Raw genomic sequence first — 21,157 nt, 5'->3', positions numbered from 1 at the left:
AACCGAGAATGACTTCGCTGGTAAGGGCCAGCAGAAATTGTAAACGACAGTCCCATCCTCTCGTCACAGAGGATATTACGTAAGGATTATGACAGCAAGGGTTGAGCTGGAAAAATAAAATCTCTGGTCGTGAGTCTCGTTGGGCTTGTGTTCAAGACGAACTGATTGGCGGTAAACCGCCAGTCGTAAAGTAACTCTGACTCTGCAGATCAGACGCTGGTCCACCATTCCGGTCACAACAATGTCATCTGTTAATAATTCGTTTATTAATTTACAGTGAAACTACATAATTTCCTCAAGCAAGCGACGCGTAATATGACCTTTTAATATTCCAAAATTAAGTGCCGATTAATGTAGATAAAGATGAGGACCGTTGCCGAATTACGTACCACTATGGTGTGTTCAAGACATGCCTCGTGGGAGCGTTGCTTCTTCTCTCAGAAGGCTCTGAATTGACATCTTTTCCTAGACAAGAATTCCTGTCCAATTTACTGATTTTAACTAGCAAAAGCCATTACGCAATCAACATAAGCCAATCATGCAACGACTCTTAAGAACAAGCAGTTCCCAGAGACAGAATTCGGACCTCGCACATGGAAGCATAGAGGGTTTAACTGTAACCTTCAGAAGGTAAACTGTAACAGCTATGAGTACACATGTCGAAAGACTAATTCACGTCTCCAGGAAACTACTTACTTGCCTCCTGTGGTGATATTGTCTAACTTCAGTCACTCAGAGTAGATGTAAGACAAGGCAGTTGTCCTCTGCTCAAAAACATACCGTAACTAGAGAATATCTCTCTCTCTATGGCTCCACAGCCCTTTAGACCTTGGACGCTTTCTTAGATCCTTAATTCTATACTAAGGTCCCCCATACACACACAGTTTGGCCTCCCGTTCGGCCTGCACAGTTCAAGGCTGAAAGGCAAAACTGATGTGTGTGGTGCGGCCGGCCGCCCAATCATTTGGACTGTAGGAAACCCGTCAGTCCGTCAGTTCTACCTGCAGGTCGATCGGCAGGCCAAACTGTGTGTGTATGGGGGGCCTAAGTCAGTAGAACTCCTTGGACGGAGGGAGGGGATCAGCCCGTCGCAAGGCCGCTACCTGCACACAGAACAACACAAATACAGAATAAAGGCCTCGAGTGGGGTTTGAGCCCACGGCCTCCTATGGAGCTCACTTAGCTTCTGTTTGCAGCCGTTATCATCGCATTCATGCGCACAGGTCAGCAGAAACAAGGTCGGGAAACTTGAGGAAATGCTTTGTTGGTTAGTTGAGTGACTGCTGGGCCCACTGATTGGGTTGTTGATTAAATGGTTTCTGCATGCGCTTAATGAGGTAAAGTAAGTCGTCCCTGTGCTTAACTAATTATACATTACGCCAAGAAGGCGTCTAGGGAAGAAGGTGTATAGATCCACGTTTTCTTAACCTCGGTACTAGTTGGAGGTCATATGTCAGCTTCACGCTCTAGCGGCTTGTAGCTGTTTAAATGACTGATTGCTTAGTTAGAATTATTAGGTAAACTGATTGACTCTCTACTTGACTGGTTACTGTGGCCGCTGATCGTGTGGTTGTTGCTTAGCTAACTCTTTGTCCGATTCATTGACAGTTATTTGGTTAGTTGGTTCATCGTTGTATCGAATGGTCCCTTGCATTGTTGTTAAGTGGACTGAATGCTTGGCCATGGGATGTCGGATCGAGTGCTCAGCTCATTCATTACCTTATGCTTAATTCATCAACTGACTGTTTGTACCCTTAACTGACCGCTGTTTCGGTTGGTTTGTTGATGCATCTTTAGTTGAATCTGTTGTCTAGTTGTATACTTGGTTGACTGATCTGTTATTTGATTCATTGTTAGCTGAAGTAATTCACTGATGTCTGGGTCGGCTGATTAGTTGTTTGTTTGACGAAGCTATTTCAGCGACGGGGTAACACAGAGTTACACAGAACTTAACTGTTGCGTTCATATGCAGTTTAACGACTCTATATTAATTACACTGATGATTTACTATCAATTCACTGTTTCCTGTAATATGAAAACTGGCTTACTTTTCTGTGTACAGACAACTTGGAAATTCGTAACTTGTTTACCAGACTTTATCAACTACAGAGATTATAAGATAAGTTCATGGCCTGCTTATTGTAGAGATAATGAATATGTGAGTGATAAGGAACAATTAGCGTAATATATGGTTTTTACTTTATTTAAAAATTGATTTTTACGTCTTTAAAATCAAAAGAAATCAAATCAGGAATAAAGTTTCTTCAGCGGTATTGGTCACACTGTTCTGTTGGTCGTGCGGTGTGGCCCGTCAAGTCCTGCTGACGCAGGTAGGGATCAGGCAGGGGGCCTTCACACACACCACAGGTGGTCTCGCCTGGAGACATCGGCACTCCTGCCCGGGTCCGCAGCGTTGGGAGCAAAGTTTGCCGATGTCTTCCTCAGTGCTGCACTGCGCCTCGCACATGGCACTAACTGCAACACGTCGCAAAGCAAGTGGCGTTTCAGTCATTCATTAAGGGCTCTACAGCCCTTTCCTGGGCCCTGCCCGCTGTTTCACAGTCGGTAGGACCCCTTGAAAAGGGGGTCGGCCTGTCGCAAGGCCGCGACATACACACAGAACGACACAAACAGAATAATCGCACGCAGACATCCATGCCTCGAGTGGGATTCGAACCCACGACCCTAGCGCTCGAGCAAGAGAAAACAGTTCATACCTGAGATCATGTGACCACTGCGACAGGCGTATACACAATATTGCATTAGGAAAATTAACACGTCTATACCGTATCGATATATCGACAATCAGCTACAGAGCGAAATGGACAGACATTCACTGCACTATATGTTTCGGCCTAATCGGCCATCATCAGGTGCGTTGAAATTAGGGGGGGGGGACTGCTATGAGGTCGGTGCTTTCGTGTTTCTACATGAAGTCAATGTAGTTCCCGCTTCTCTGCCACGAGTATTGTCTTTTTCTGTATGCATGTTGTGTATCAAAGGTGCAGTGAGATGCTGATGTTCATGTAAGCTGAAACATGTAGTGAGTCAGTAAAGCTATCGCTGTAAGAGGCCGTGGAGGCCTGCACGGTTGTGACATGTTATCGGCTCACATATGGCAGTGAGGTTTTCAGGCTTACTCGCTGGCCGCCCTTTACCCCCAACAATATCCCTGGTACTCATTTGTGTTAGAAGCTGAGTCGACCCGAGGGCCATAGTGCGGCTGGAAGGAATGGGTCAATCGAAAGAAAAATCAACCTCATCTGGATTCGATCCCGCGACCTTCCGGCTTGTAGCATAGTGCTTCAAGCAACTACGTTACCGCGTGCAGTGACGAATTTTAAATCTTGATACTGTTGCATGGTGGACTGTAAACAAGTGAGAATAAATTCTAATACGAACTGCAACGGAATGCTGATGTACAGCAGTGGGGAAGACGAATAAAAGTGAGACATTTGAACGTGACCTGCATTGCGTGTGTACTTACCAGCGAGCAACATGGCGACAGAGACGAGCAGTAGCTTCTGACTGACCATTCTCGTTGCTTACACGCGCGTATCTTCGGAAAGCTTGCTTATATAGCGAAGCCCGGGAATCCCCCGCCCACTGGTTGCTACGTGCATGAGGTGCCATCTTGGCTTCTCCTCATGTTTGTATTTACCACAGCAACCGGTTTACAACAAAGACATAATGTGGTATATTCAGAAGGCAATTCCTCATTACGTCAGCATTCTTCAGCTGTGCTCTGACGTAAGTGGCGAAATGTTTTCTTTCTGCTCGGCACTTTCGTAACGGAAAGGTACAAAAATGCTCAAGGTCGCCGGCAGGAGGAGGAGGAGGGGGATTAGGCTTGTGTCCCCTCCCAAACTGAATTTTTCGGGAAAAAAAAAATCCAAACTGGAAAGAAATCTGCAAGTCTGTCAAATATCAATACTAAAAATTAAAATTATTTTTAAATATATTCTTGTGCCAAGAATATCTTAAAGCGATCAGTAGAATTAGACTTAAACGCCTTAAATGCGAGTTTCTAAGCACACTTTCTAGCTCCTTACCCCCGGGCCAAAAGTGCCCATAAAAATGCTCCTCTTACCTCCATCACGTCTGTGTGTCTGTCTCCCTGTCCGCGAATAACTCGAAAAGAGTCAAACGAATTTTTGTGGAATTTGGATTTGGGCAGTTTAATCGAGACGTGTCGGCACACTCCAGTCCCCTTCGATATCAGAAAACAAGAAAGAACACTACACGGAGACCTGCTGGTGTTTCTGCACCTCTCATTAAATATTCATCTGCGCGAAAAATGTTTCTAACAGAAGCTGTAAAAAATAAGAACAAGTTTTATTTCCGATATACTTCCTTCTTTCGCGTTTTTCTGTTTTGGAAATAATCAAATTTGAGCGAATGCATCAGAATTGTAACGCCGTGTGTTCATTCCCCCCAAACATTTAATTTAACGACGGGTGAGGCTGAGCCTCTTGACACTGCACCAGCTTCTGATGGTGAGTCAGTATGAGGCACTGGCAGAATGAGAGCTCGGGGAGCAATATCCTTTCCGGGTGCCGTTTTACTAACTCAGCCTGTCATATCGTCTCCTGCTTCTTACACCAGCTCCAAAATTCATTACCTTATTGATATGAGCCGTCAGTGGATCGAATTCTGAGCCACTTAAATCCACGTACATTACTTCCGCAAGTTTCACTGTAATATTATCCTCCGAGCGGTTCCCACATCTCTCCAGTCCTCCTTCCAGGTCTTCTGGTTAAAACGTTTTATGCATTATCTAACCCTGCCTCATTCTAAACAAAACAAAAAACAAACTCCGTGGCCTGTAGTCTGCAAGCGAACCATACCGACCGAGCAACCGCAGATTGTCGGCGAAGTTTAATGCCAACTTTAGCGGATATGTGTCGCGTGGTCAGCGCAACGAATTCCCACGGCCGTTAATTTCGGTTTTCCAGACCGGAGCCGCTGTTTCCTTGAAATAGCTCCTCAATTGTCATCACCAGGTTGAGTGGACCCCGTTCCAGACCCACTACTTCTCAGGAAAAATCTGGTAGCGCCGGGAATCTAACCTGGACCTCTGGATCTGTAGCCAGGAACGCTGACCACTAGACCACAGAGGCGATGCATTTGGTGAGGAGTCTCTACAAAATATACACTATAAATCATAGCCTCCTTGCTTCCATTCTCCCCCCCCCAAAAAGACTTGAGACACCTGCATTACACATATCGACTTCCTTAAAAAGTAGCTTCAGGGAATTCCCGCGGCTACTCCCCGCTGCCTAGACCTGATACACTTCCTCGTTCTAATTCGATGAAACTATGCTTCCTCCAAGGCCATATACACACTGTCTGACGGCAATGGTTCGACTCCTGCTCTATAAATTTTCGTGCAAACATCAAGCAGAATGATCTTACCAAGAATTCGCTAGGCTGCAATCCATTTATGAATACAATTTCACGAACTGAAGATGTATTCCTTTTGTTTCGCTCAGGCTGTATGGCTTCTCACTTGCATTTGGATGCTTTCCATTCATCATTCATCAATCATCCTAGCATCTTGCACTTACGCAGTCTCCGTTAAGTAAACAACAAATAAACAAAACAAAGGAAGAAGGGTAAAGTAATGGCCAATTAGCAATGCCTGCTGTTCACAAGACAAATGCTGCAGAATAAGGTAATTCAGTGTATATTTTTGTAAGATACATACCGAGCCGTTGCAATGACAAACTGATAAAGTGATAGTATGAAGGTCCACCGAGTACAGCAATTTAATATTTAATGAGTCCTTTATATGTTTAGGCCACCACCACCTCCTGATGTTGGCCAATAGTGGCCGAAACACGTAAAGGGTTTATTAGATGTTAAATTTCTGCACTTGGTGCACCTTAATGCTTCTTAATTCATAGCAGCAAACCTACGTGCTTTTTCTGTTGTGCGGATCAAAGTAAGACTGACGGCCGAGCTGACGGAATGCCCAAATTTCAGTTGTGTATTTCCGATAAAAGAGGACAGCCAATGGAGAGTGGGAAATCTTGGTACAAAGGGAAAAGTTTCTTCAGTCAAACCATTTAAATTTTTAGCTCTGCACTTGAAGTCTAAACTGAAATAGTTATGAAATGCGAAAACTCGATTAAAATCGTGAACTGTGTGAAACACACTTGGTGGGGGCGGACCCCGTAATCTTGATGAGACTCTACAAGGCACTTATAAGGTCGAGGATGGAATATGGAGCAGTTCATTTCCATAAACTTAAGAAGAAACAACCGCAGAATTTGGAGAAGATATAAGACATGTGGAGCACTGCTACAGGAGTAGCACACCGACCAATGTAACGCTAGCAGAAGCCAAAGATATCCAAATTTGTAGTAGGCTCAAACAGTTGAGAAGGAACTATGTGTCCAGGTGTTATACTCGTACGTCAAGCAATCACCCAACGATCCAGCTGCTGGAAGAATTATCAGCTCTAGTAGACAATCCAACGAGAGGAGAAAATGACCAACCACTGATCAGCGAATATTGCAAAGAGGTAACCCCTCTCGGTCATATAATCCAATAAAGGAGCTGTCCCCTAGCATTCAACTACACATACGAAAGTCTCTTCCACGTGGCGGCCAGGGTATCCTTCTTTGAGGGAAGACAAATAATGGAAGCAGATCACAACGAGGTATTCGTAAAAACGCTAAAAAATGAGAATCAGCAAATGTCTCCCAACGGACGGCTCAAAAATGGAGGACAAACCATTCGTAGGGTTCGCATCGATAGATAGAGCTGATGGCATTAGCAGGAAATTCATAGCGTCTACATTCACATTCGAAAAAAAGACTCGGAACAAAATTTCGTGATTTTCTCTGACTCGGGAAGCGTGCTAAAAGGAATTAGTAACACAGCTACATTGAACAAGGCATCGCACATTACTCAGATGCCTACAGACTGGAGTCTCGAGGGAAAGAATCCAATTTTACTGGATCCCTGGGCCAACTGAATCGGAGGAAAAGCAGTCAGTTAGAGAAGGCAGAGACAGTCAAGTAAAGCCCAGTCTAAAGAGAAAGGCAAAGAACTTCACAGTTTCTGTCAAAACACCCAACGGGACAGAGGAGAAAGCTACTTTGAAAGGTGCTACAGGATGGCTCGTCTCCGTGGTTTCGCAAGATAAAAAAGAACCGTCCTGCCTCCGTGTCAGTAAGCCGCATGAGAGCAGGCCACTCCAGGCTTAAAGCAAGCCTAAACAGATTTAACGTTGTCACCACGGCTGAATGCGAACGTGGTGATGGGCTGCAAACGGTACGCGGACATTTTGTGTGAGAACAGCAGAACTGAATACCCAAAGTCAGTTACAGAGCTCTTAAGGCTGGAGGGACATTTGTGCAAGGCGTCTGTTACTTCATACACAAAATTCCTAAATTTATTTTAAAAAGTAAATATACAAAATATTAATTGTATACTCTTAGAGTTATTTTCAGATATATATTCAAAAAATTCGGGGGGCGACCGCTACGATAGAACAAGATGTTTATAAAACTGTACTACAGAGGGCGGAATGGGCACTGGTTAGGCCTTTCTTGTACATACACTTATTTTTCAAAATAAAAAGTGCATTTAGATGAAGCATAAAACAAAATATCACTGAAATGTCAATCTTAAAAACTTCGTAAAGCATGGAATTTTCAGCAAGATCTGAGTGCATTACTAGAATGTATGAAATGAAAACACAGTCTGAGTAATGAAAGTAAGTCACGTTTTCTTTTGTTATTCACTTAAGCCCTCTGTTAATACAGTTCTTAATCTGCTAAGGCGTAAATTGACATGTTATACTGAGTGTCCAATAAATAAAATTACATTTGTTTTCCCTTCTCAGTTTGCAGTTTGCAACCCTGAGCTTCTCCACAGTGTGTCAATGCTAATGAACATATAAAACAAAAATACAATCACAAAAAGAAATTTTGACACTTTCCTACTTTGTAACTTAGTACACTGTTTATTCACTTTTCACTGACTTGCCGAAGTTTTGCCACCCACATTTTTGGGGAGTCATTCCTCCTGACCCCCACCTGAGCAACAACTATCAACGAGTAATTCATTTTATTATTTTATCATTCGTGAGTTGAATAAGAGTTACTGTAACCATTTCAATCCTATGATTGACATATATGTATATAATTTTTTGATCAGCGCTTCTTCTGCGAAGAGAGACCTGTCCTGCCATCTCTTGACAATTATGTTTAACCACCTGCAGCTCATAAACTTAATTGTAAGTTGCCATGAAAATATGAAAAAAGTATTCTTATAAATAAAAGTAAGTAAAAAAAGTAAAGGGATCCCTATAACAGGCCGTTGAGGCCCATAGAGTTGTGAGATGTTGAGGCTCCAACATTTTCTACACAATCGGCTCATACATGGCGGCAAGGTTGTCAGCCCTACGCGCCGGCCGCCCTTTACCCCCAAGAACATTCCAGGAATGTTCCTGGTACTCATTTCTGTTAGAGGCTGAGTGGACCCCAGGGCCACAGTGCGGCTGGAAGTATTAGGTAAATTGGAAAAAAATCCAATGCCCTCCTCGGGACTTGAACCCGCAACGTTCCGGCTTGTAGCATAGTGCCTCAACCAACTACGTTACCGCGTGCCCCTATAGGAGAGATTATTCCACGATGAGATTACACTTACGGTTATATTCTTTTATTTCACGCATTCATGGTAACTTATAAATGAAATGTACACACTGCAACTAGATACTTGAAACTGTCAACATATGGCAGGACAGGCTTAAAGAGTTTCAGGAGATTATACAGTGCTGACACTGTGCTGAAAATAGAGGAATATGTGGGGAATTAAAACAGTTGAGTGTCTTGCAAGTAGAACTGACTGGTAACTTTGAAAGAACACTGAAATCAAATGCCAGTTTCACGACTACTTCTTGAAACCAACACCAGAGTGCTATACCACTTGAATGGCGTCTCTCGAAGAAATGGTTATGGGAACGTCTGCATTTCATCCTTTATCTTCTGCTGTGAACAAAATGAGGGCGTGTATTTAAAGCATTTTATGTAAATTAAGCATTAATTACATTCCTACACTATGAATGTCCTGTACCTCATTTCCAACACAATTCTGAGCTTAAAATATTTCCCTGAGAGCTCTGGTTTAAGCCTCTAAATGTGTGATCTTCATTTGGAAGGAAATATCAGACATTATTGTCCAAATGCAGCTACAAGAAATTACCATATGTGTGAGTCGCATAAAACATATGACAATGCAATATACAACATTAACACCACGACCAGCTGACCAAGTGATTCATCGTCCTCTGCCACAGAAGTCCACTGTTCTGCAATAATACAGTCTACCTACATAACTGAATTCTCTAAGAAGAGTTTTGACATGAAATCTCACCAAATCCTAAGTCTCCTATGCCAATAACTGATTTTTATTTAGTGTCTTTTTCACTCAATTTATGACAAAAAAAAAATATTTTAGTTTATAAACGTGAGGCACAAAAGAGCTCTAAACATGTTAGGATGGGTGGGAACACTAGAACGCCATTATTTAATGTCTGTATTTTGTTCTTTATTTATCGAACAACGCTTGATAAATCCCATTTTTTACTCAGAAACTACAAACAGTATCCTTATGAAAACATCTGGAAAGCTTATAAGGAAGCGGCCATGGCCTGTTTTACGATATTGTTCCGGAATTTTCCAGTAAATATTTTGAAAGATACTCAAAAGTTTCAATCATGATAGTTGGTATTAGGGTCAAGATTTGAACATGTGACCTTCCAGATATTCGGACGCCCCTCGTGCACACCAGGACATAATGTGAGAGGCAACGTACCGCCGTGATGCATCAGTTGTAGTCATCATAGTCCTGGTCCTTGCAGGCTGGTACCGGCAGACACGGTGCTGCCACACACTGCACCTGCTGCAAGTAGCACTGCTTGCCTGGCGGACACTCGTGCACGGAGCACGGACTATGGGCAGCATTGCAGTCATCTGAAACTGGGAACAACAGCAGGGCAGACAACTTAGTGCACAAGCAGTTTCAGTCATGCAATTAATTTCTCATTTTCATGGTTTTCAAGGCTATGAATATTGAGACTAGTCTTCTGGGTCTTGCAGGTGTATGTCAATGTTTCGGAGGAAGCTGCTGCCTCCATCTTCAGAGTCGACCCTTGGATGAATGTTTCTCGGGGACATTTAGTGTGTGTAAATATGTCCCTGTGATTTCATTACGAAACACACAGATATATGAGGAGCGGGGTTACAGCTCCACCACACTTAACCTCACCATTTCATGGAAGTGAGTGGTCACTTACACAACTGGCACACTGTATCCCTGGGACAAGAGCCTCCACTGCTCAGTGATACGAGGCTATGCGAGCACTAGAACGGTCTGCATCATATGCAGAAAACCATTTCTTGCCTCTGCCGGAAATCTAACCCAGGTCGTCCAGCCTCCTATTTAATGGGTACCGGGGGCCCTTTCACCTGGGGTAAAGCGACTGGGGCGTGAAGCTGACCACTCGTTTCCAACTAGTGCCGAGACAAATAAAACGTGGATCTATATATCCATTCCCCCATACGTCTTCATGGCGTAGTGTTTAATTAGTTAAGTACAGGGACAATTTCAACTTTTTTATAACTTTGCTACTTACATGGCGCGCACTTCTCCTCTACACAACAGCCACTGCAACACTCCGACTTGTGTATGCACTGCAACACAAACACAAACCTCACACATCGGCTTGATTCAAATGTTATTACTTCGTTTAAATGCCAGCGAAACAAGGATATAGCTGTGCAGGATGTGAGGCTCTCACAGCGGTCGTTATGAAGGGTTATCTTCTGGGATATAACACAGTGTAGTCAATTGAAAGGCAACAGACGTTTCGGAGGAACATGTCGCCTCCACCTTCAGCTCCACTCGCTACCTCATTCACGCTGGTTTCTTACTTGGCTTCCTCTTCGACCCTGAAGATGGAGGCGACATGTCTCTCCGAAATGTATGTTGACTTTCAACGGACTGCACGACGCTATGTCCCATAAGACTGAAGTCTTCGATAAAACGACATGGCTGACTCCATGAAGCAGCGGCTCTCTTACACAACCTTACAGTAGCAGAGATGGTTAAGAAATTCCTCACTTCTACAGGACCCGTTTGTTCATTGCTCCATTCACTGAAGTCTGAGACTGTGATTGTTCAGCCTCTTTGCTTTGGCCAATGCAGTTAAAGGCTTCAAGTCTGAAGTCAAAGTCACAATGTGACTGAAGGTCAGTCAGTTAGTAAGTCTTGCTGTCGAGCCCAGATTATTACTGTTTGACAGCTACGGTCTTGTTTCTGTGGAGCGCCCTCTCTAACGAGAGGACGGGTCTGTCTTTTGTATAGGCTGCTGGTCCTTGCCAGTGTTGTCTTTCTCGGGTCCGAGTCCATCGGGACTCGTGACCATATTTTTGTTTCCCCCCTTGGCACTACAGCCCCAGTGGGCCTACGCCTACCTCCATGAACTTCTCCGTTCACTTCGGTTTGTCTATATCTTACACATTCGGTATGACTCCTTGGGCGGGTGATCAGCTCGTCGCAAGGCCTCTACCTGTACACAAACTAAACATCCATGCCCTGAGTAGGATTCGAACCCATGATCCCGGCTTCCGAGCGAGCGAAGACAGTACATGCCTTAGACCGCTCGGCTACCGTGACCATATTTTACTGTCTCAGATTTGAGACTTCCCTTTTCGTCGCCTCTTACGACTCGCAGGTTCACGGTGGAGGTATTCGACCCCGCCTCCACACAGGGTTGAAGTCTGAAGGTTGTTTAAATATTATATAAACATTCAGTCCTTACCTCACAGGAAACAACTCCGTCTCTGTTACAAAGACCAGTCAGTTAATACTCTTTAGGGATATAATCGCTGTTAACTGCGTGAGCAAAATGCAGAGTTCTTTAATGTTAAAGCAGATGGTATATATAGTTACCATTATGCGTAAAAGCTTAAACTTCTAAAAAATGGAGTAATGGTTACTCCCATTTGCGTATAGATCTTCCTACTGGTCTCTTTCCCAATTACTAATTAACCTTAATTACATCTATGAAGTATGTTATCTATTATTTTATGTCTGCAATATAAGGTAGCTTTTTATTACCAATCTACAGGCCTATGACTGGCAATTTCGCCAGTAGCATTTCTTGCGCCCTTGGAAGGAAGGTGCACGGACTCCTGGTGGGCCGCGGATCCCAGTTTGGGTAGCGACCACTGGGGAAGATCGAAACGTACAACAGAAAATGTCCAACACATACAACTATTGACCGAGCAGACTGGTACAGTGGTAACACTCCAGATTCGTATTCGGGAGGTTCTCGGTTCGAATTCTGGCCGAGACGCCGGCTATCCTAACAGCGTTTTTCGTGGTTTTCCGTAGTCTCTCCTGGAAAATGTAGGGGTGGTGTATTGATTAGGTCACCACAGCTTCCTTCCAATTAGTCATCCCAGCATTCTACGCTACAACCCACAGAAAATAACAGTGTAATGAATGAATCAGTGTTGCAAACCTGCAGAGCAAAATTTACCACTGAATTAAATCTGAGATTTATATAAAGGAATGGTCTATGATTACGAAATTTGAAGATCGACATTTCTGTGGTCAGACTTACTGTGTGACTATCTTTAATACACTCCGCTGGGGAGGCTGTGTCAACAATTAGCAGTGATGCCAACATCAAAACTCCGCTTGCCACGATCATCATCGAGAAATGATTCATCTTGAGGGCTCTGAAATAAATAAAAACTTCAGACAAAACAGCCTTATAACACTCCTGACATAAAACTTTAATGTAATTGTCATTTGCAATGAAACTTTTGTGATCTGACAAAATTATGAGCTTCGGGTTAAGAAGGCCGAAAAGGGGAAAAGCAGAATAACCACAAAGCGTCCACAAGAACTTTCATTTTCGTTCATTATGGCCCTGGGGTCGACTCAGCCTCTATAAATAAGTACCAGGAATCTTCCTGGGGGTAAAGGGGGGCTAGCCAGCTTGTAAGACTGACAACCTTACCGCCATCTGTGAGGCGATTGTCTAGAAAATGTGGAAGCCTCGACGTCTCACAGACCTACGGGCCCCCACGGCCTGTTACAAGGATAGTTTTAACTTTTACCTCCTTTTACCATGGCGAACTGAGACTTACTTAGCTGTTAGGGGTAAAGGGGGGCTAGCCAGCTTGTAAGACTGACAACCTTACCGCCATCTGTGAGGCGATTGTCTAGAAAATGTGGAAGCCTCGACGTCTCACAGACCTACGGGCCCCCACGGCCTGTTACAAGGATAGTTTCAACTTTTACCTCCTTTTACCATGGCGAACTGAGACTTACTTAGCTGTTAGGCACTCCTGACCCGCTTCATTGCCTTGAAGTGCAGACAATGACTTAGTTCCATTTGCCTCGGTGTTTACGTGTTCACGAAGCATGTGTCTTTGCTTAAGAGATTGGCTAACACTCTAACAATGTCCTCGTCACTTTGGCGTTCCTTAGAAGCGGATGAATACAGTTCACTTTAATTTACGCATACAACGCACTATTTCTTTGCTCTGTGATTCATGTAACGATGCTCTATCGACTTCACAGGCTATGTTGCTTCCAACGAAATGATGAATGTACGAGTCACAGAGAATATCTTGGAAAGGTGTACAATCCCTTGAGATCCTAGAGGCAGTGAAGGGAAATCGGGGGAAAGGGGATATATCAGTTCCAAGTTTCGTGCGTCGAAGTTGTCCAGGGCCTGAGTAATGCTCACTAGCCTGGGTATTCACGAGAGATCTGAGGTTCTAACGGCTGCAGCAATGAAGGCTGATTTCTTGCAGTGCGTGATTCAGTGTGTTCCTAGTGAGTTAATGTATGAGACTGCCAGTGGCGAGGCTACAGCGTCGAGGGTTTGGATGGCAAATGAACAAGGAATCTGAAGGAAAAGGAACGCAGTGAGTCTGACTTAATCCAGGTACTCTACCGGCAAATTCTGGGAGAGACTGGGGAACACCATGAGAAATGGCAGCCAATATGGCCGGTACATGACGGAGATTCGAAACGAATGTCTTCCGACTATAAGTCAACAATGTTACGGTAGGCCAACCCATGCGGTGTGACGCCGTACAGTCTGGTATATAATTAAAATATTTTAGATTAATCTGGGGCACGCGGTAGCGTAGTTGGTTGAGGCACTATGCTTCAAGCCGTTAGGTCACGAGTTCAATTCCCGATGAGGTTCATTGGATTATTTCCAATTGACCTAATCCTTCCAGCCGCACTATGGCCTTAGGGTCGACTCAGCCTCTAACAGAAATGAGTACCAGGAATCTTCTTGGGGGTTAAGGGCGGCCGGTGCGTAAGGCTGACAACCTCACCGGGCCTCCACGGCATGTCACAGAGATAGCTTTACTTACTTTGCTTTAGATTAATCTATTTTCTTCATTTTCGGGTTAATTCACGTTCGCTCCTAAGTTCTGTTAACCACTGCAAGGTGAAGGTACAGCTATCCCTGTAACAGGTTGTGAGGCATCGAAGCTCCCACATTTTCTAGACAATCAACTCACAGAGGGCGAGGTTGTCAGCCTTACGCGCCGGCCGCACTTTACCTCATGTAAGATTCCTGGTACTCATTTCTGTTAGAGGCTGAGTCGACCACAGGTACACAGTCCGGCTGGGAGGTTCAGGTCAATTGAAAAATTTAGTGACCTCATCCGGAATCGAACCCGCGACATGCCGGGTTACGGCATAGTGTCTCAACCAACTGCGCTACCGCGTGCTCCACAACTGTAAGGTAGTTAAAACAAGGGTAGGCGACTGGGAGGAAAGGGAACGCGAGAGAGCTTACTTCAGGGGCAGACTGGACAGAACGTAAATTCTTAAGAGTGATAAGACCTAAAGAGAACGGCCATAAAATATTTATTTTCTGGTTAATGGCGAACTGTATAATTTGTAAAGATAATCTGGTGGGCGCCGGTCACGGTAGCCGAGCGGTCTAAGGCATGTACTGCCTTCGCTCGCTTGGAAACCGGGATCGTGGGTTCAAATCCCACTTAGGGCATGGATGTTTAGTTTGTGTGTGCGTTTTTCTGTGTTTGTGTGCAGGTAGAGGCCTTGCGACGAGCTGATCACCCGCCCAAGGAGTCCTACCAAATGTGTAAGATCTAGAAAAACCGAAGTGAACGGAGAAGTTCATGGAGGTAGGCCTAGGCCCACTGGGGCTGTAGTGCCAAGGGGGGGGGGAAATCTGGAAGGCCCAACGGCAGTTCTGATTAATGAGATTCGAGCAGATTGGTTAACACTTCCCGTTTTGCAGTTGATGTTCGCATTACAAATGTACACATTTCACTGGCCGAGTTCTCACGCGTCCTGCCCCCAACAGCACCCACTACAACTGCAGGGCGTGCCTCTACATACCACATTCAAATGTTTACGAACTGGAGCATGAATTAACTCTCAGACCGGATATCCGCTTAACAAACACACACAGTTTCACCTCAGTAAGTTCTGTCGCGATGCAGATTAAAGAGTCCACAACTGCTACACAGCCTGCTCTCTGCCACGGATCCGCTAATATTGCTTACACTCCAGCTACTATTGGAACGAAGTCGTCAGCCAAAAGTCACTGGATGTTATTTTCAACATATTTCCAGAATTCATACGCCGGTGGGAAATTGAAACGCACCTACACAGAATATTTCTTCCGCAAGGTTGTCCACCCAGGACCGCCTCTTTGGTCTAGTAGTCAGAGTTCCTGACTACAGATCCAGAGGTCCCGGGTTCGATTCCCGGCGCTACCACATTTTCTAGAAGTAGTGGGTCTGGAACGGGGTCCATTCAGCCTCGTGAGGATAGTTGAGCTATTTCAAGGGAAAAGCAGCTCCGGTCTAGAAAACCGAAATTAACGGCTGTGGTGATCCGTTGCGCTGACCACGCGAAACTCTCTATCCCCTAAAGTTGGCACTAACTTCACCGACAAGCGGCGGTCGCTCGGTCGGTATAGTTCGCTTGCGGACTATAGGCCACGGAGTTTAAGGTTGCCTACACAAGATATGACGTAGCCTGGCTCTTACAGTAGATGAATTTCAGCATTGCAAATGGTTGGAACGTTCCCTACCCCCCATATTCTATGCCAATGGGGCAGCAAAACTCCGAAGCATGTTACAAGCCGGAAGGTCGTGGGCTCAAGTCCCGATGAGGTCACTGGATTTTTCAATTTACCTAATCCTCCCAACCGCACTAAGGCCCTGGGTTGGACCCAGCCTCTAACAGAAATCAGCACCAGGAATCTTCCTAAGGGTAAAGGATGGCCGGCGCTTAAGGCTGACCTCACCGCCATATGTGAGCCGATTGTCTAGAAAATGTGGGAGCCTCGACGTCTGACAACCCTATGGGCCTCCACGACCTGTTACACGGAGAGCTTTACGTACCCTGCCTTTCGCCGTCCACAATACGCCTTTGCCAACTTCATACAAACGCAGGTGAAGTTGGGTTCCGCATATAACGCGTTTTGGGAGAGAGGGACGCTGACAGTTGCCACGATGATAGATTAATGAAGAATTGGAAGGGATCTGGAAGGAAGAGTCGAGGCATAATCAACTGTGTTATTTTGAACCACTAAAAGCCTTGCTGAGGACATCCAGTGCCCAGTCGGGTTCCGAACCAGGCACGTCCGAATATGGGTCAAGAGCCTTACCGCTAGGCCAACCCTTTTCTGAGAGTAGGAACAATGTTACCACGTCACTCCCTGTTCACGAACAAGGCTCCCTGCTGGAATAGAGACTTTCACGCCAACTTGTAACCCTAGTTGTCAGTAATATTGGAGTGTATTGTTATATACATGTTTCAAGATCACGAGTAAGTTCTGCCACTTCAATGGCCCCTGTTCTCAAATTTAACTCTCTCTAGCGCCTATCACGGAATATTTATCTGTCTCGGGCTGTAACGTGTTCTGTCACTGAAATAAATTAGAGGCAAGTCCATAATTAGCTCTCGAGGCCAAATCCTGGTATAATTGGAATTGTTACGTCTCGTTACGCAAGCGCTTAACACTTGTCAGAGCAGACTCCACAAATTGCAGACTTCCTATGTCAGAGGTTCTCAGACAAGGTGACAGCGGGAACCTAAATAGTTTACAGCCTCTTTACACCCACAGTAAACTATAAAATGTTCATGTACAGTCACGAAAAGTCTTTAGTGTCTGGGAACACCACCCGGCATGCCATTTAGCCCGCAACCATTCCGAAAATGACGAAGAAATAGATCGCAATGGTTATGCCAGGAATTGAAGCCAGACGAAATTGTAAGAAGGAAACTCGTTTAGGTTAGAAAGTTTCAAGTTTGCCACGCGAGAGTCTGAATGTTACATGCTGAACATAAATACTGTATTCCGTACCGTGTAACTCTCATAAATAAGCCTTCGGATACCAAAACGCTGGGCCCCTTTCTTCTTCTAACTTAGACTGAGTTGATTTGGGTCCAGTTTAATCTGCTTTCGTTTTACACGGTAAGATGTGTTTCTCGTAACATCATACCCCCTCCCCAACAACTGAACGATTTTCACAAAACTCTGTATGAACAGCATACCACTATTACCGCAATATCCGAGAACTGTTATCACCTTGAGTTGAATACATGGAGCTGAATGGAGCAGCGCAAATTGAGGAAACGGCAACGCAACTCGGCGGAAGACTGGAAAACTCCACTTCCGGGCAACGAAGCATTCCAATCTTCTCAGAACTGCGCTGCCGCGGGGTTTCCTTGTGTCAGCTCTTCTACAACGCGCTTCAGTGATTCATTTGTTTATGATTGCACAAAAGGTTGACGAAGCTGCTAATTTTGTTTTTGTGCAGTTAATTGAGCAAGAGCCTGTTATATGTATATGACAAACGCCACCCAGACTGTGCTATGCGGGACGACGTAGATTTGGCTCGGGAAACAATTTCTCATAAGATGAAGGAGTCTGGTCCGGGGTTAAGTTCTTTTGAAACAACACAAGCGCCTCAGTTTATGTCATAGAAGAAACGTTCCACCCAATGTCTTCTTTTCTTAATATTACATTTAAGCATTCTGTTGCATTAACATATCATTCATTTCACATATATTTCCGCCTTAAATGAAACTTATTGTATAGTCACCCTTCTTCCGCATTACACGGTTCGGCTATACGTGTTATACGGCCATCATCAGGTGTCTTCTGTCTTGTTAAAACTGTTGCACTGTATGTCAAAATTTCGTATCGTGTGCATTTCCTGATTAAAATAAACTGACCTTAATTAAAATAAATTTAATTAACCTCCCAATATTTCCTTTATGGTCGTCGTCCTCTCTGCTCAAGCCGTCTCAACCGGGCTCAACTACCACCGTATTATGACGGTATGACTGCACAAGATAAGTGCACGAAATTAAACAATACAGTCATGCATTTAGCCAGACGATGTGAGCAACTACAACATGCGCCTGCTCATTTGGAAACCAGTTCCCTGTTTGAAATCGGCGACATTTCTTGGAAATTTTGGTTGCTTTTCGGTTGCCAGTTTCCTTGGCGTGCCCTCGGCCTAAGTCTTTCCTGTGCCAATACAAACACGACGTCCGCCAGAACTTCTGTGGTGGCAGAGGCAGTGGCGTTGAGACCGCTGAGAAACCCTGCTCGTCTACCATGCTGATGCGAGTGTTGTAAAATTCAAGCTACCTTCACGTTTCGTAATACCATCAAATCACAAATACGCCATAGTAACTGATATACTGTTAGTGAATAATCAGTATTGTATTACCTTCCATCGCCGTCTAAATAACATTGTCTTAAGACGAGAAAGTGAATTATATTTATTAAACATAACAGACATACTTCTCACATAAAAACACACACCGATATACTAGCAGCAGCTTTTAACAAAGAGTTACTATAATCGGGTCATTTCTTCCAACTTACATGTGTCACTTCTCTGCGTCACTTCTCTGCGTCGCAGAGACATGTAAACAAACTGAACCACCCACCTGACCAGGAAGCAGAATTGTGTGTATCACTCGAATCGAGCCGAAACCCACCAAATTCTCACAATCCACGCTCAACTGTCACAGGCAACTGCGTTGCAACACCTGAAGGCGGTTTAACTGTGAGGAGCGGCAGGAAATCAAACTAGTTAAGGAATCATACAGGCCACAATGACGTCATTCCTAAACAAACCAGAGAGGTAACCGCGAGCGGTCAGGTGGCCATGAATACTTCACTCCAGCTGATGTTCGCGTGTTAGGTTGAAACTGCGTGTCCCACTTCATGCCCAACGCATACAAATGTCTCTCTTTCATGGTTTCTTTGCAAGTTGACAGTGGCGTTCCGTTTTCCAGAAAATTACGGATCGGGTGCCATCCAAGTAGACTGTTCTTTTTAGACTAATTATGACAGCAAGTCTTCTTGGATGTAAAGTAAGTAGGATTTCTGGTGGACAAAGTGGCACAGAGGCGGGTTCTCTCCGAGTACTTCGGTTTCCCCTGCCAATCTTCATTCCACCAAATTCTATCCCTGTAACAGACCATGAAGGCCCATAGGGTTGTGAGACGCTGAGGGTCCCACATTATCTAGACAATCGGCTCAAAGTTGGCGGTAAGGATGTCAGCTTTACGCGCCCTCCGCGCTTTACTACACAGGAAAATTATTTAATTAATTCCTGGTATTCACTTCGTTAGAGGCTGAGTCGACCCCAGGGCCATAGTGCGGCCGGAAGGATTAGGTAAATTGAAAAAAAAAAAATCCAATGGCCTCATCGGGACTTGAACCCGCGACCTTCCGGCTTGAAGCATAGTGCCTCATAAAAGACTGAGTGGTTTTCAGACCGTTTATCATCATCATCATAGGCAAAACATCCCTTTTTGAGCCATCCGTCGGCACAACAAGCTACGTAAGCAGAACTAGGCACTAATGCTACAATCAGTCGTATTTCAAATCGTTTCATCTTTGTTAAAATTCGTCATCCCGAAGATGCCCATCTACACCATTGGTCCACAGAACTTTCTGAATAAGGACTCTCGTAGTTTTCACCAAACCTTCATGCCAGCCCAAAATTTTATTTATAATAAATGCATCCGTTTGCACTCATGTCACTGTTCATTATAATCTAACGCGTAATTAGTACCATACGAAAACTGAGTTAAAGTTGAAATTCTTAAAATTAAAATGCTGCGCGGTGCTCTTCGTTCAGCAACAAATAACTTTGAGAGATGCTGAAATGAAGTCCTACTGCGACTAGCGTGATCCTGTAAAGTTTTGTGACAACGGTCTCTTTCTCAGTATGAAATCCTCGTTGAGACACTGTCCGCCATGTCCGATGTAATTACATTTACGTTTCGGAAGGTGGAACTGTTTCCGTCATCAGGCATAGAAGTTGTAACGATACTACTCGATTGGGCCCTTAATATAGCTTAGACGCTTGCGAATGTCCAAAATAATTCTGACTGTTCACGGAAGAGTTAAAAAGTTATTTTTGATTAATTTTACTTTAACATTTTTTTTCTCGTGGTCTCTCAGGACGCGAACCGGTAACTACGCATGTCCCAGTGACCAGGCGAATGGGCGTGGACGTAAGAGGAAATCTGTGGAAACATGGAAGAATGAGAATGGCTTTGGGAAGTGACCAAGCACAGAAGAACATTCATGGATCATAACGCATTTTTTATCTGTGACATGTTTATTTCGCGCGAGAGCAGGGTGCTTCACAACACCTAAAAATATTGTATCATGTAGACCCGCTGCTAAGTAAAGACTCTGTAAACAACACCCGTTGCTAGGCAACAGATTCCTCACACGCACCAATGGACTAAATGGGAAGCGGTGTTCTCTACGTGGTCTGTGCGACGGCTTCGTGACGCAATAACAGAACTATCGGAACGGTGTTTTCTGTGCGGTCCGTGCCGAGATGTTATAAGCAGACTGCTGCTGGAGTTAGTTCAGTCAGTTGACCCGTGTGGAGGTGGTGTCGAATACCTCCACCGTGACCCTGCGAGTCGTAGGAGGCGACGAAAAGGGAAGTCTCAGATCTGAGAGAGTAAAATATGGTCGCGAGTCCCAAGGGACTCGGACCCGAGAAAGAATGCGCTGGCAAGGGCCAGCAGCATATACAAAAGACAGACCCGTCTTCTCGTCAGAGAGGGCGCC

At 44.6% G+C, this 21,157-nt stretch overlaps 1 protein-coding gene across 3 annotated transcripts; it reads right to left on the bottom strand.

Annotated features, from left to right (window-relative positions):
* Nucleotides 1–2,176: 2,176 nt before the first annotated feature.
* LOC111874108 lies at nt 2,177–19,159 on the bottom strand. Of its 3 annotated transcripts, none has more exons than XM_023869331.2 (5): nt 19,003–19,159; nt 12,644–12,761; nt 10,649–10,706; nt 9,829–9,992; nt 2,177–2,475 (listed from the first exon to the last, which is right to left on the bottom strand). In XM_023869331.2, the coding sequence occupies exons 2-4, from the start codon at nt 12,749–12,751 to the stop codon at nt 9,841–9,843; spliced, it is 318 nt and encodes a 105-aa protein (XP_023725099.1). In that variant the 5' UTR covers nt 12,752–12,761; nt 19,003–19,159; the 3' UTR covers nt 2,177–2,475; nt 9,829–9,840. The 3 variants fall into 3 exon arrangements, with proteins under 3 accessions (XP_023725099.1, XP_033611225.1, XP_033611224.1); XM_033755334.1 differs by lacking the exon at nt 2,177–2,475 and adding an exon at nt 8,658–9,002; XM_033755333.1 differs by lacking the exon at nt 2,177–2,475 and adding an exon at nt 8,658–8,999 and having other exon boundaries at nt 19,003–19,157.
* Between the last annotated feature and the right edge of the window lie 1,998 nt (nt 19,160–21,157).

This window comes from Cryptotermes secundus, unplaced genomic scaffold (genome assembly GCF_002891405.2).
Source record: "Cryptotermes secundus unplaced genomic scaffold, Csec_1.0 scaffold2369, whole genome shotgun sequence".
Classification (NCBI taxonomy): domain Eukaryota; kingdom Metazoa; phylum Arthropoda; class Insecta; order Blattodea; family Kalotermitidae; genus Cryptotermes; species Cryptotermes secundus.
This window is presented reverse-complemented; position numbering and strand designations above follow the sequence as displayed.

Bases quoted from the DNA above. Each gene is read 5' to 3' on its own strand.
- LOC111874108 (XM_023869331.2), bottom strand. From the start codon at position 12,751: ATGAATCATTTCTCGATGATGATCGTGGCAAGCGGAGTTTTGATGTTG. The intron at 10,707-12,643 runs GTAAGTCTGACC...TTTGTGTTGCAG, and splicing joins GTATTAAAGATAGTCACACA to TGCATACACAAGTCGGAGTG. The intron at 9,993-10,648 runs GTAAGTAGCAAA...TGTTGTTCCCAG, and splicing joins AGAGGAGAAGTGCGCGCCAT to TTTCAGATGACTGCAATGCT.